The sequence below is a fragment of the Carcharodon carcharias genome, chromosome 5 (genome assembly GCF_017639515.1).
Source record: "Carcharodon carcharias isolate sCarCar2 chromosome 5, sCarCar2.pri, whole genome shotgun sequence".
Lineage (NCBI taxonomy): Eukaryota > Metazoa > Chordata > Chondrichthyes > Lamniformes > Lamnidae > Carcharodon > Carcharodon carcharias.
The window spans coordinates 12,026,577-12,040,375 of NC_054471.1; the positions used below are offsets into that span (position 1 = coordinate 12,026,577).

The window sequence follows — 13,799 nt, forward strand, 5'->3', positions numbered from 1 at the left end:
ATCTACAAGGAGCGTAGGAGTCAGGAATGTGATGGAATACTCCCCACATGCCTGGATGAGTGCAGCTCCCACAACACTCAAGAAGCTTGACATTATCCAGGACAAAGCAGTTCGCTTGATTGGCACCCCATCCACAAACATTCACACTCTTCACCACCGATGCACGGTAGCAGCAATGTGTACCATCTACAAGATGCATTGCAGAAATTTACCAAGGCCACTTCAACAGCATCTTCCAAACCCATGACCATTATCATCTAGAAGGACAAAGGCAGCAGATAGATGGGAACACCACCACCTGGAAGTTCCCCTCCAAGCCACTCACCATACTGACTTGGAAATATATCGCCATTCCTTCACTGTCAATGAGTCAAAATCTTGGAACTCCCTTCCTATCAGGCTTTGGGGAGTCAGGTGGCGAGTTACTTGCCACAGGATTCCTAGCCTCTGACCTGCTCTTGTCGCCACAGTGTTTATATCGCTAGTCCAGGTCGGTTTCTGGTCAATGGTAACCCCCAGTGTAATGATAGTGAGGGGTTCAGCAATGGTAAAGCCATTGAGTGTCAAGGTGCGATGGTTAGATTCTCTCTAGTTGGAGATGATCATTGGCTGGCACTTGTGTGGTGCGAATGTTACTTGCCACTTATCAGGCCAAGCCTGGATATTGTCCAGGTCTTAATGCACTTGGACATGGACTGCTTCAGCATCTGTGTCATCGTGAATGGTGCTGAATATCGTGCAACATCAGTGAATATCCCCGCTTCTGACTTTATGATGGAAGGAAGGTCATTGATGAAGCAGCTGAAGATGGTTGGGCCTAGGACACTACCCTGGGAACTCCTGGAACGGAGATGATTGGCCTCGAACAATCACAGCCATATTCCTTTGTGCTAGGTATGACTCGGACCAGCAGGGAGATTTCCCCCCCGATTCTCATTGATCTGAGTTTTGCTAGAGCTTCTTGATTTCAAGAGCTGTCACTCTCATCTCACCTCTGAAGTTCAGCTCTGTTGTCCATGTTTGGAACCAAGGCTGTGATTAGGTCAGGAGCCAAGTTGCCCTGGTGAAACACAAACTGAGTGTCAGTGAGCAGGTTATTGCTAAGTAAGTGCTGCTTGAAAGCACTGTTGATGACCCATTCCTAAATCCCAAAGATGATGTACACAGAGAATGTCTTATACCTGTCCTCTGACAGGTAACTGGATGGCAGATGTTAGAGCAGAGATCCATTGTAGTTGACAGTTTCAAATATTTTAATTCCAGTATAATGCTGTCACTAAGATTTGAGTAAAATTTTCATACGATGTCCGCTTGAACTGTTGAAAATAAACCTAGCATTTCAATTATAGCTATTGAGCTTTCACATTTCGGTTGCATCTGAAGAGCATCATTAAACAAACAACAAAAAGATAAAATTATCAGCGGTTACTATATGATGCTTCATTTAAATGTATTTTGTAGCGAATGCCATTTCTCCAATTAGTCTCAAGGAAATTTTAAGAACTTAAAACGCCTGAAGAAATCATAAGGTCAAATGCCAGGATCAAGTGAGTAACCAAAACACGATGAGTTTGATCACAAGCTCTTCACCAAGAAAGTTAGGTTTGAGGAGTTGACAGGCCTTATTCAAGAGGAGTGAAACACTCATTGATCAATTTCTCCCAACAAAAAGTAAACTGTCTAAAAGCACAGCCATTGGCTGAAAATTCTGTAGTATCATCCACAGTAATCAACGAGACAGGATTTAAAAAAAGGCAGGAAACAGCCACAAATGTGCAACATTTTGTTGGCACTCAAGAATGATGCCCTACCTGCTCACAATACTTATACAAAAACTGCTGAGTTGTGACCTGAATTACCTTTCCAATGGGCAGTAGGTAGAGCAGAGCCTGAAAGAGGAACCAAAGGACAAAAATGCCCAGGGCAGTACTGCTCCACAATGTCTGCAGAGCTGGAATCTGGGGTGGAAAATTCAGAAAACTGGCATCTTCTTGTGCACACGTCAACAGCAAGAGAATGACTGCAGCAGGCAACAAGATCATTATGAAGAAGGCACCTAAAAGAAAGGAAATGTTAGCTTGCAGCCATCAAAGTAGAAATTAGCAAAAAAAGTACATCTTTCATTCCTAGTGGCTGTAATCTATTACTTGCTGGCTTTTCTTTCAGCAAAAGTTTGGCCTTAAAGAAAAAATTCCCAGACAGAAAAATCTTTCACACTCACTATATTTCAACTTGTTAATTCACTTACTACTTAGATGCTGGAAAGCAAGAAAAGGGAACTACAGGGAATCCCAGTTCATTGTGCAAATCATAAACATAATCCCAGTAAGAGCCTCTTTAGAAGTAACATAACTGCAAAGGAACTTCGCCTATTTTTAATGTAAACACAAGAACTTAAGAGAATAATAGTCCATATGGCCTCATACTGTTGCGCCATTCAGTGAGATCATGGCTGATCTGACCTTGACCTCAACTCTACTTTCCTGCCTGCTCCCCTTAATCCTAGACTAGAGGGAGGCAGAGGCATAGTGGTATTGTCACTGGACTAGTATTGCAGAGACCCAGGGTAACCCTCTGGGGACTCAGGTTCAAATCCCACCGCAGTGGATGGTGGAACATAGAAAACAGGAGCAGGAATAGGCCATTCAGCCTTTTGAGCCTGCTCCGCCATTCGTTATGATCATGGCTGATCATCCATCTCAATAGTCTATTCCCGCTTTCTCCCCATATCCTTTGATCCCTTTTGCCCCAACAGCTGTATCTAACACCTTCTTGAAAACATACAATGTTTTGGCCTCAACTACTTTCTGTGGTAGCGAATTCCACAGGCTCACAGCTCTCTGGGTGAAGAAATTTCTCCTCATCTCAGTACTAAATGGTCTACCCCATATCCTCAAACTGTGACCCCTGGTTCTGGACTCCCCCACCATCGGGAACATCCTTCCTGCATCTACCCTGTATAGTCCTGTTAGAATTTTATAGGTTTCTATGTGATCCCCTCTCATTCTTCTGAACTCTAGTGAATATAATCCTAACTGACTCAATCTTTCCTCATATGTCAGTCCCGCCATCCCAGGAATCAGTCTAGTAAATTTTCGCTGCATTTCCTCTATAGCAAGAATATCCTTCCTCAGATAAGGAGACCAAAACTGCACACAATATTCCAGGTGTGATCTCACCAAGGCCCTGTATAATTGCAGCAAGGCATCCCTGCTCCTGTACTCAAATCCTCTCGTTATAAAGGCCAACATACCATTTGTCTTCCTTATCGCCTGCTGCACCTGCATGCATACCTTCAGCGATCGGTGTACAAGGACACCCAGGTTTCGCTGCACATTCCCCTCTCTCAATTTATAACCATTTAAATAATAATCTGCCTTCCTGTTTTTGCTACCAAAGTGGATAACCTCACATTTATCCACATTATACTGCATCTGCCATGTATTTGCCCACTCACTCAGCTGGTCCAAATCACACTGAAGCATCTCTGCATCCTTCTCACAGCTCACCCTCCCACCCAGCTTTGTGTCATTTGCAAATTTGGAGAAATTACATTTAGTTCCTTCATCTAAATCATTAATATATATTGTGAATAGCTGGGGTCCCAGCACTGATCCCTGCGGTACCCCACTAGTCACTGCCTGCCATTCGGAAAAACTCATTTATTCCTACTCTTTGTTTCCTATTAAAAGTCTAATGATGACCATGAAACCATTGCCAATTGTCACCAAAACCCATCTAGTTCACTAGTGTCCTTTAGGGAAGGAAATCTTACCTGGTCTAGCCTACATGTGACTCCAGACCCACAGCAATGTGATTGGCTCTTAAATGCCCTCTGAACAAGGACAAATAGGGATGGGGAATAAATGCTGGCCTAGCCGTTGATGCCCACATTCCATGAACAGATAGAAAAATACTCCCCTATAGTTCAACAATCTGTCCATCTCAGCTTCTCCAAGGTAGAAAATTCCAAAGATTCACAGCCTCAGAAGAAATTCCTCCTCATGTTCATCTTAAATGGGTGGCCCCTTATTCTGAAACAACGCCTCCTAGTTTTAGATTTTTTTTTATTCCTTCATAGAATGTGGGTGTTGCTGGCTAGGCCAGCATTTAATGCCCATCCCTAATTGCTCAGAGGGCATTTTAAGAGTCAACCGCATTGCTGTGGGTCTGGAGTCACATGTAGGTCAGACCAGGTAAGGGTGGCAGATTTCCTTCCCTAAAGAACATTTTTCCCAGTGGTAGATGTTAGGCTAACCGGCCTAGACTTATATTTCTTGCAAGTTTATTCTCATAATCTCTTTCGCCCTCATTAATTGGTTTAGTCATCCTGTGCTGGTTTCTTAAATTTTCCCAATCCTCTAGCCCACCACTAATCTTTGCAACACTGTATGCCTTCTCTTTCAATTTGTTACCATCCTCAACTTCCCTGGTTTGTCACAGATGGCTCATCCTTCCCACAGAGTCTTTCTCAATGCAATACATCTGTCGGATGATCAGATGTTTTTAAAATTAATTTCACAATCTGAAGTAAGTCATAGATTTCACATGCTCATCTATCTAGTTAAAGAAAACTAATTAGAGAAAACCCCATTTGAGGGATATTGGAAAAAAAAATGAGAACTCAGAACAATTGTCTGGTCTTACCAACTCGTCCTCCAAATTCCCATTCCTGAGTCCACGCTGCTTGCTTTTTAATATATAGATGGTCATCTTTTGTTTCCAGTTCTACAACTTTTCCTTCTTCCTTCTTGGCTCGTAGATTGTAAGGGAGGCCTAACTGGTCTGTTACAATTTCCCTGCGTATCTTGTGCTGCAAGTTAAATGGAATGGAAGACATCAGAAAGAAAGGGGAAAGATTACAGTAGAAATACGCAACCCAGTGTTGGCTGGAGACCAGCACCATACTCCATGTCTTCCCCATCCTCCAAATAAAAACCACTACCAGATAATATACACACAATTTTCACAATACCTTGTAACCACAATTACTTAAATTGCCCAACATTGTGTGTTATTGAGCCAATTATGCAACCCACTGACAAAATTCACATTCTTAACTGCAGAACTGAGTAAATTCTAAGCAGAATTGAGAAATGAAAGCTGTCAAATTATAAACTTACCGGCATAGCAGAAGAGACAAGAAAGGGAACTCAAATACCTCGAAGAGAAACAAAATTTGTGCAAACAGGTGACATCAGGCACCCCAGAAGCATTTGGGTTCTACTCCCACATTCTGCTAAATTGCTAGTTTTGGCTGATTTGTATGTAATGAACCCACAAAATGAAATAAAAACTTAACTTAATCAGTAGTCGAAGGCTGGAAATTCCAGTTCCCTGCAGGCCTTAGTTTCTGTGAATGTGTCGACCATGAAACGGCCGCACATGCGCAATTTGTGTTTTTCTCGTCTTGAGATCTTCTGAGAATGTGCTGGCCAAAGCATGGCCACAAGTGCAGTTTGTTGATTTTCATGCCTTCAGGCCAGGAAACTGCCCTGAGCACAAGCGCACTTTGTTTTATTTTGCTTCAGATTGGGAACTGGCCCTGCTCCTGCACAGAAAGGAAAGGAGGAAGAAAAGTGAAACAGCACACAAAGAAGGTAAGGTAACCTGGAAGAGGAGCGCCATTGCAGAAAGTGCGCCCCAAGGAGCAGGACATAGGAGGTGGACAGGGAGCAGGTCCCAAATCAAGAAAAAGATCCCAAACATGGGAGTGGAACAGAAAGAGATTCCAGAAGACAGTCCAAGTCAAGGAACCTGAAACAGGTCCTGTTAGGTAAAGTTAAAAGTAAGGAGCAGACGAAAAGACTCCAAATTAAAGAGACAGAGCTGCGGGGAGCAGACCTGGAGCAAAGTGGGCTTGAGAGAGGACTGAAGATCTGAGGAGGAGCCAAAGGTTAGTGACTCCATGCTGCTGGCCGTAAGGGTAACCCTTGGACCAGTGGTGTTCTGCTTGACATGGTCAAATGTCTGACAGCGTGCGTGGAAACGAAGCTTGAGTGTACACGGAGATCCAGGGGGAAAGAACATCGGAAGGAGAGATCGGAATCCTGGAGGTGGAGCCTTGTTAAAGACATCGGAGTGGAAACATCATTTGGAAGAGAATTTCAAGGCAAGTCTTCGAGCGTGGAGATTGGAAGCCCTCGGGAGACAGGCAGAGTTTCAGTGAGACCGGTTGGCTCACATGTAACAAGCGTCTGGGGGGGGGGTCGATGAGAAATTCATAGAATCTGCCTTGGTGACCTCTGTCACTTGTTTTGGAGTATGATGTGTCCGACCAGTTCACATGCTTACCCTGATTATTGGGGTATAAGATATATATTGTAAATTGTGTTATCTTTATGAATTTGTATGTATCTATAAAGGTATAGTTGGGGTAAAGGAATTTGTGTGATTTGAATCGTTTACTGGTATTTGTATTGAAATCTTTCCAACCTTTGTCTAGTGTAATATAATTCATTTTTCTTGTTTAATAAATGTTTTATTCTGTGTGTTAAAAATACATTAGCAGACTCCTGTCCATGTGTTCAGTAACTGCCCTCCATGGCTTCTAAAACAAAAATCAAAGTTAGGATCTATCAAGCCAGGTTTCACTCTGGGATCTGACTTGTCCAGCATTAACATCAGCTGAGATCGTATTAGTGAGCCAGCAGCAAAAGGCAGACATTTTCCATGAGAAAAACAACAGTGGGAATCTCCTGATTCCCAACAAGTATTGGTCACACAGTGGGACAAAACCATCTTCTACACTTCCTTAGCCATAGGGGCATGGGAAAGGAAATACATCCTTAAAGAATCAAAGCAAAAAACTGCGATGCTGGAAATCAGAAATAAAAACTGAAAATGCTGGAAAAGCTCAGCAGATCTGGCAGCATCTATGGAAAGAGAAATAAAAGTTAATGGTTCAAGTTGGTATCACATTTCTATCTCACTTCGGTGTTGAAGAGTCATACGGACTCAAAACGTAAACTCTGTTTCTCTCTCCAGATGCTGCCAGGCGCGCACGTTTTTCCAACATTTCCTGCTTTTACATCCTTAAAAGAAGTCTTTTGATGTTTCAACCTACATTCATGTAAAGAATCACCACTTCCAGAAGTGAAATGATTCACTAAAATCAGCCATACCATACTCTCAGCTGGTTGGTCAGAAACAACTAAACCATAGGAATATCAGACTGCCTTTGTTGAATCTTCAAAACCAAGATAGGCCATAATTTAGTGGGAAGTCATTAAACTAAAAGTATAAAGGCAGCATAGCAGTTAAATAATCTCAAAGTTTCAACTGGAGCTCCCCTCATCAAACAACAGTACAGTACAGAAAGCCATTCACCAGCTCTTTCAAAGAGCAACCCAGTTAGTCCCATTCCCCCTACCCTTTCAAACATACACATACAAACATAAGAATCTGGAGCAGGACTAGGCCACTTGGCCCTTCGTGCCTGCTCCACCATCCAAGTTCATGGCTGACCAGATTGTAACCTCAACTCCACATTCCCACCTATCCCCGATAACCTTTCATCCCCTTGCTCATTAAGAATCTGTCTACCTCTACCTTAAAAATATTCAGACTCTCTTCAAAAAGTGGTGGAAGCAGAGTTCCAAATACACTCAACCCACTGAGAAAAAAATTTCTCATCTGTCTTAAATGGGCAACCTCTAGTTCTAGATTCTCCCACAAGAGGAAACATCCTCTCTACATCCACCCTGTCAAGACCCCTCAGGATCTTAAAGGTTTCAATCAAATTGCCCCTTACTCTTCTAAACTCCAGTGGATACAAGTGTAGCCTGTCCAACCTTTCCTCACAAGACAACCCCACCCCCTCCATTCCAGGTATTAGTCTAGTAAACTTTCTCTAAACTACTTCCAATGCATTTACATCCTTCCTTAAATAAAGAGACCAATACTCCAGATGTGGTCTCACCAGCGCCTTGTATAACTGAAGCATAACCTCCCTACTTTTGTTTTCTATTCCCCTCACAATAAACAATAACATTCTTTTAGCTTTCCTAATTGTTGTACTTGTATACTAGCCTTTTGTGAGTCATGCACTAGGACACCTAGATCCCTCTGCAACTCAGGGCTCTGCAATCTCTCGCCATTTAGATAATATACTTCTTTTTTATTTTTCCTGCCAAAATGGACAATTTCGCATTTGCCCACATTATACGCCATTTGTCAGATCTTTGCCCACTCATTTAACCCATCTATGTCCCTTTGTAGCCCCCTTATGTCCTCTTCACATCTTACTTTCCTACTTATTTTTGTGTCATCAGCAAATTTAACAACCATACCTTCGGTCCTTTCATCCATTGATATAAATTGTAAAAAGTTGAGGCCCCAAAACTGATGGCACATCACTTGTTAAATCTTGCTAACCAGAAAAAGACCCATTCATGCCTACCCTCTGTTTCCTGTTGATTAGCCAATCTTCTCTCCATGCCAATGTTACCCCCTACATCATGAGCTTTTATTTTTCACAATGACCTTTGATGTGGCACCTTATGAAAGCCTTCTGGAAATCTAAGTACTCCATGCCCCTTCACTTTGTTTATCCTTCATTAATCCATTTCCTTTTTGAAGGGTACTATTGAATCCAGTATTTATCACCCTATCAGGTAGTGTATTCCCAATCCCAACCACTCTTTGCATAAAAAGGCTTTTCTTCATGTAGCCTATGATTCTTTTGACAATCATCTGAAACCCTTGCCTTCTGATTATCGATTCTTCAGCCATTGAAAATAATTTATTTCAGTATACTCTATCTAAATCCTTCATAACTTTAAAAAACCTCTAACAAATCTCCTCTTGGCCTTCTTTGCTCTTCTGGAGAACACCACAAGCTTCTCCAAGCAACTGTAATCCCTCAATCCTGAAACCATTCTAGCAAATCTATTCTAAACCATCGCCAAAGGCCTTGCATCTTTCCTGAAGTGTAATCCCCAGAACAGGACACACTACTCCAGCTGGGGTTGAACTGGTGTTTTACATAGGTTTAGCATAACCTCCTGGCTTTAGTACTCTTATGTCTCCATATATTTTATTAACTGCTTTGTTAACCTGTCCTTCCACCTTCAAAGATTTGTGCACAAACACACCAAAGTTTTTCTCTTCATGAAATCCCTTCAAAATTGTGCCATTTAACATTGTCTCTCTCTCACTCCTCCTACCAAAATACATTACTTCAGACTTCCCTGCATCAATTTTCATGTACCATGTGTTCACTGAATCCAGCACCCTGCATGTGTCCTCTTGCACTCTATTACTATTTTCGTCATTGTTTACTACACTTTCAAGTTTTGTGGTATCTGTAAATTTTGAAATTGGCCCCTATATCCCCCAAGTCATTAATGTATATCAAAAACAGCAGTGGTCAAAGCACTGAACCCTGGGAACTCCATTATCTACCTCTCTCCAATCCGAAAAACAGCCACCCACCCACCACAATCCTCGTTTTCTGTCCGTTAGCCAATTTTACCAAGACGCTGCTGCCCCTTTTATTTGGTGTGTTTCAATTTTTGCAAACAAGCCTAATATGTGGTACTTTGTTAAACAACTTTTGAAAGTGCAAATATACTACATCAACTGCACTGCACACAATCCATCCTCTCTGAAAAAAGCTTGATTAAAGATAGTCAAACAAAATGCTGGTTCTATGTAGTGGTGTGGGGCCACAAAACTAATTACATGTCTCTGGAGGGGCAGTCACATCGTGTGGCTCTTTTAGACAGGAAAATCATAAATGACAAAAGGGATGAAAAAGAGTCACACATCAGTGCACCAACTCCACTATAAAAGCAAGAAGTGGCAGCTCTGAAAATAGCCAATCAAAATTTACAAACTATTTTAGGTTTAAGTGGCTTTAAGCATTTTAACTATGGGACTCATGTAAGAAAATTCAAGGACAGACAATTATCATGGATGTCGGGATATAAGTTGACCTGTGTAGCCTCGAAATATCCCTCTAAAAAAAAAAAAGGGGCTCAACTTATACGCCAAGTCTAAAAGCGAACCGCTGGCATCGGTGTAAGCAGTTGCCATTTTGAATTGGTCATCAGCATCCACAACACAGCCTGTATCACGTGCTTGATCCCTTGCTCTCAGTTATAAGGTACCAGTAAATAAATCATGCATTTGTGGGGTGCAAATTGAGGCTGACTACTTGAGGAGAGTACAGGATATCGGGGCTGAAAGGAGAGTGGTGGGGGGAGAAGGGGCGACATTTACGACGTTACTGGAGCCCATTCATCTGCTAGGACAAAGGACCCTGCAACCTCCCACTAAGACTTAATGGTTAGAACGTTAACAATCTCAGGAACCCAGACAAGGGAAATACACCCTTTGTCAAAGCCAAAATGTTAGGTGGGAGCCAGGCGACATGACCACCACCCCATTCACCCCATAATATTGCCTTGCGGAGCTGCAAAGCTCAGTCTGCTACCTTTCAGTCTACCAAAGGACAAACACACCATCTGTGGTTAACTAGAAAGGTTAAAGATAGTATCAAATTTAAAGAAAAAACATATAATTGTGCAAAGGTGGGTGGAAGGCCAGAAGATTGGACAGAATATAAGGAACAGCAAAGAATGACTAAAAAACTAATAAGGAGGCAAAAATTAAGAGTATGAGAGAAAGCTAGCCAGAAATAAAAACAGATAGTAAGGGTTTTTATAAACATTTTAAAAAAAAAAGTTAACAAAGTGAGCGTTGGTCCTATACAAAGTGAGTCTACAGAATTGATAATGGGAAACAAGGAGATAGCAGATGAATTGAACAGGTATTTTGCATCAGTTTTTACTATAGAGGATAGAAGTAACATCTCAGAAGTAGCTATAAACCAGGAAATGGAAGAAGGGAAGGGAGTCAGGAAATTACAATCACCAGAGAAGTGGCACTGAGTAAATGTTTGGAGCTGTGGGCTGAGAAAAGCCCAGGTCCTGGTGAACTTCATCCTAGGATCTTAAAAAAAGTGTCTAGTGAGATAGTTGATGCGTTGGTTTTAATTTTCTGAAACTCCCTAGATTTGGGGAAGGTCTCATTAGATTAGAAGATAGCAAATTTAACTCCATTATTCAAGAAGGAAGGGAGACAAAGTGGGAAACTGCAGGCCAGTTAGCTTAACATCTGTCATATGGAAAATGTCAGAAGCTATTATTAAAGAAGTTATAGCAGGGCACATGGATAAGCTCAAGGTCATCAGGCAGGATCAACATAGTTTTGTGAAAGGGAAATTGTGTTTAACCAACTTATTGGAATTCTTTGAGGAAGTCACGTGCTGTGTATAAAGGGGAACAGATGAATGCACGGTACTTAGGTTATATTTCCATAAGGCATTTGTTAAATTGCCACGTTAAAAGTTATTGTGGAAAATAAAAGCACATGGAATAGGGGATAGCATACTGACATGGACAAAAGATTAGTTAGCTAACAGCAAGCACAGGGATCAGTGCTGGGTGAAGGGATGGTTGCCAAATGTGATGACAAAAAGATGGGGAGGGGACGGGGACAGGGATGGGACGACCCAGGGTAACCCAGCGTTTATACACACACACAGACACACACACACAGACACACACACACAGACACACACACACAGACACACACACACAGACACACACACACACAGACACACACACACACAGACACACACACACACAGACACACACACACACAGACACACACACACACAGACACACACACACACAGACACACACACACACAGACACACACACAGACACACACACAGACACACATCAAGCTAGGGGAACAACCCTGGTTCAATGCAGAATGCAATGAAGGAGGGCATGCCAGGAGCAGCACCAGGCATACCTAAAAATGAGTTATCAACCTTATTTTTTATTAATCATTGGATGTGGGCACTGCTGGCTAGGTTAGCATTTATTGCCCATCCTGAATTGCCCTGGTTAAGAGGGCATTTAAGAGTCAACCACATTGCTGAGAGTCTGGAGTAACCAGACCAGGTAAAGACAGCAGTTTTCCTTCCTTAAAGGATTTTGGTGAACATTAGTAACATTGGTGAAGCTACAACACTGTGCCAAATAGCATTAGCAGCAAGCAATAGACAGAGGTAAACAATTCCACAACCAATGGATCAGACCATCCTGCTACATCCAGTCGTGAATGGTGGTGGTCATTTAAACAGTTCACTGGAAGAGGACGCTCCACAAATATCCTCATCCTCAATGATGGAGGAGCTCAGCATGCAGAAGATAAGACTGAAGCATTTGCAAAAACGTTCAGCCAGTATTGCTGAGTGGATGCCCCATCTTGGCCTTCTCCAGAGGTCTCCAGCATCATAGATGCTAGTCTTCAGCCAATTCGATTCACTCCACGTTATATCAAGAAACGGCTGAAGGCAAGGGATATTGCAAAGGCCATGGGCCCTGACAATATTCCAGCAATAGCACTAAAGACGTCTGCTCCAGGACTTGCCGCGCCCCTAGCCAAGCTGTTCCAGCTACAACACTAGTATCTACCCAGCTATGTGAAAAATTGCCCAGTGTCCTGCAGGACAAATCCAACCCGGTCAATTATTGCCCTATCAGTCCACTCTCCATCATCAGTAAAGTAATGGAAGGGGTCAACAACAGCGCGATCAAGCAGCACTTGCTTAACAATAACCTGCTCAGCAACACCCAGTTTGGGTTTCACCAGGGCCACTCAGCCCCTGACCTCATTACAGCCTTGGTTCAAACATAGACAAAAGTGCTGAACTCCTGAGACGAGGTGAGAGTGACTGCCCTTGCCATCAAGGCCTCATCTGACCGAGTGTGGCATCAAGGAGCCCTAGCAAAACTGGAGTCAATGGAAATCAGGGCGGAAAACTTTCCACTGGTTGGAGTCATACCTAGCACAAAAGAAGATGGTTGTGGTTGTTGGAGGTCAGTCATCTTAGCTCCAGGACATCACTGCAGGAGTTCCTGGGCCCAACCATCTTCAGCTGCTTCATCAATGACCTTCCTTCCTTCATAAGGTCAGAAGTGGAGATGTTCACTGATGATTGCAAAATGTTAAGCATCATTTGTGACTCCTCAGATACTGAAGCAGTCCATGTCCAAATGCAACAAGACCGGGACAATATCCAGGCTTCGGCTAACAAATGGCAAGTAGCATTCATGCCACACAACTGGTAGACAATGACCATCTCCAACAAGAGAGAATCTAACCATTGCCCCTTGACGCTCAATGTCATTATCATCACTGAATCTCCCAATAACAACATCCTGGGGGTTACCATTGATCAGAAACTGAACTGGACTAGCCATATAAATACTGTGGCTACAAGAGCAGGTCAGAGGCTACGAATCCTGCAGCAAGTAACTCACCTCCTAACTCACCAAAGCCTATCCACCATCTACAAGGCACAAGTCAGGAGTATAACGGAATACTCCCCACTTGCCTGGATGAGTGCAGCTCCCACAACACTCAAAGCAGCCCGCTTGATTGGCACCACATCCACAAACATTCACTCCCTCCATCACAACACACAATAGCAGCAGTGCGTACCATCTACAAGATGCATTGCAGGAATTCACCAAGGCTCCTTAGACATAACCATCCAAAACCACAACCACCATCATCTAGGAGGACAAGGGCAGCAGATAGATGGGAACAGCACCACCTGCAAGTTCCCCTCCAAGTCACCCACCATCCTGACTTGGAAATATATCGCCATTCCTTCACTGTCGCTGGGTCAAAATCCTGGAACTCCCTTCCAAACAGCAGTGTAGGTGTACCTACATCACATGGACTGCAGCAGTTCAAGAAGGCAGTTCACCACC

The 13,799-nt window shown here is 42.8% G+C and overlaps 1 protein-coding gene across 3 annotated transcripts in view; it reads right to left on the reverse strand.

Moving 5' to 3' along the window:
• lbr (lamin B receptor) overlaps positions 1–13,799 on the reverse strand; it is a 63,298-nt gene that overhangs the window by 33,261 nt on the left and 16,238 nt on the right. For all 3 annotated transcript variants that reach the window (XM_041187806.1, XM_041187807.1, XM_041187808.1), the window contains exons 5-6: positions 4,648–4,813; positions 1,860–2,056 (exon numbers count right to left, since the gene is read on the reverse strand). In XM_041187806.1, coding sequence (XP_041043740.1) covers positions 1,860–2,056; positions 4,648–4,813 — 363 coding nt within the window. The remainder of the gene's footprint in view (positions 1–1,859; positions 2,057–4,647; positions 4,814–13,799) is intronic.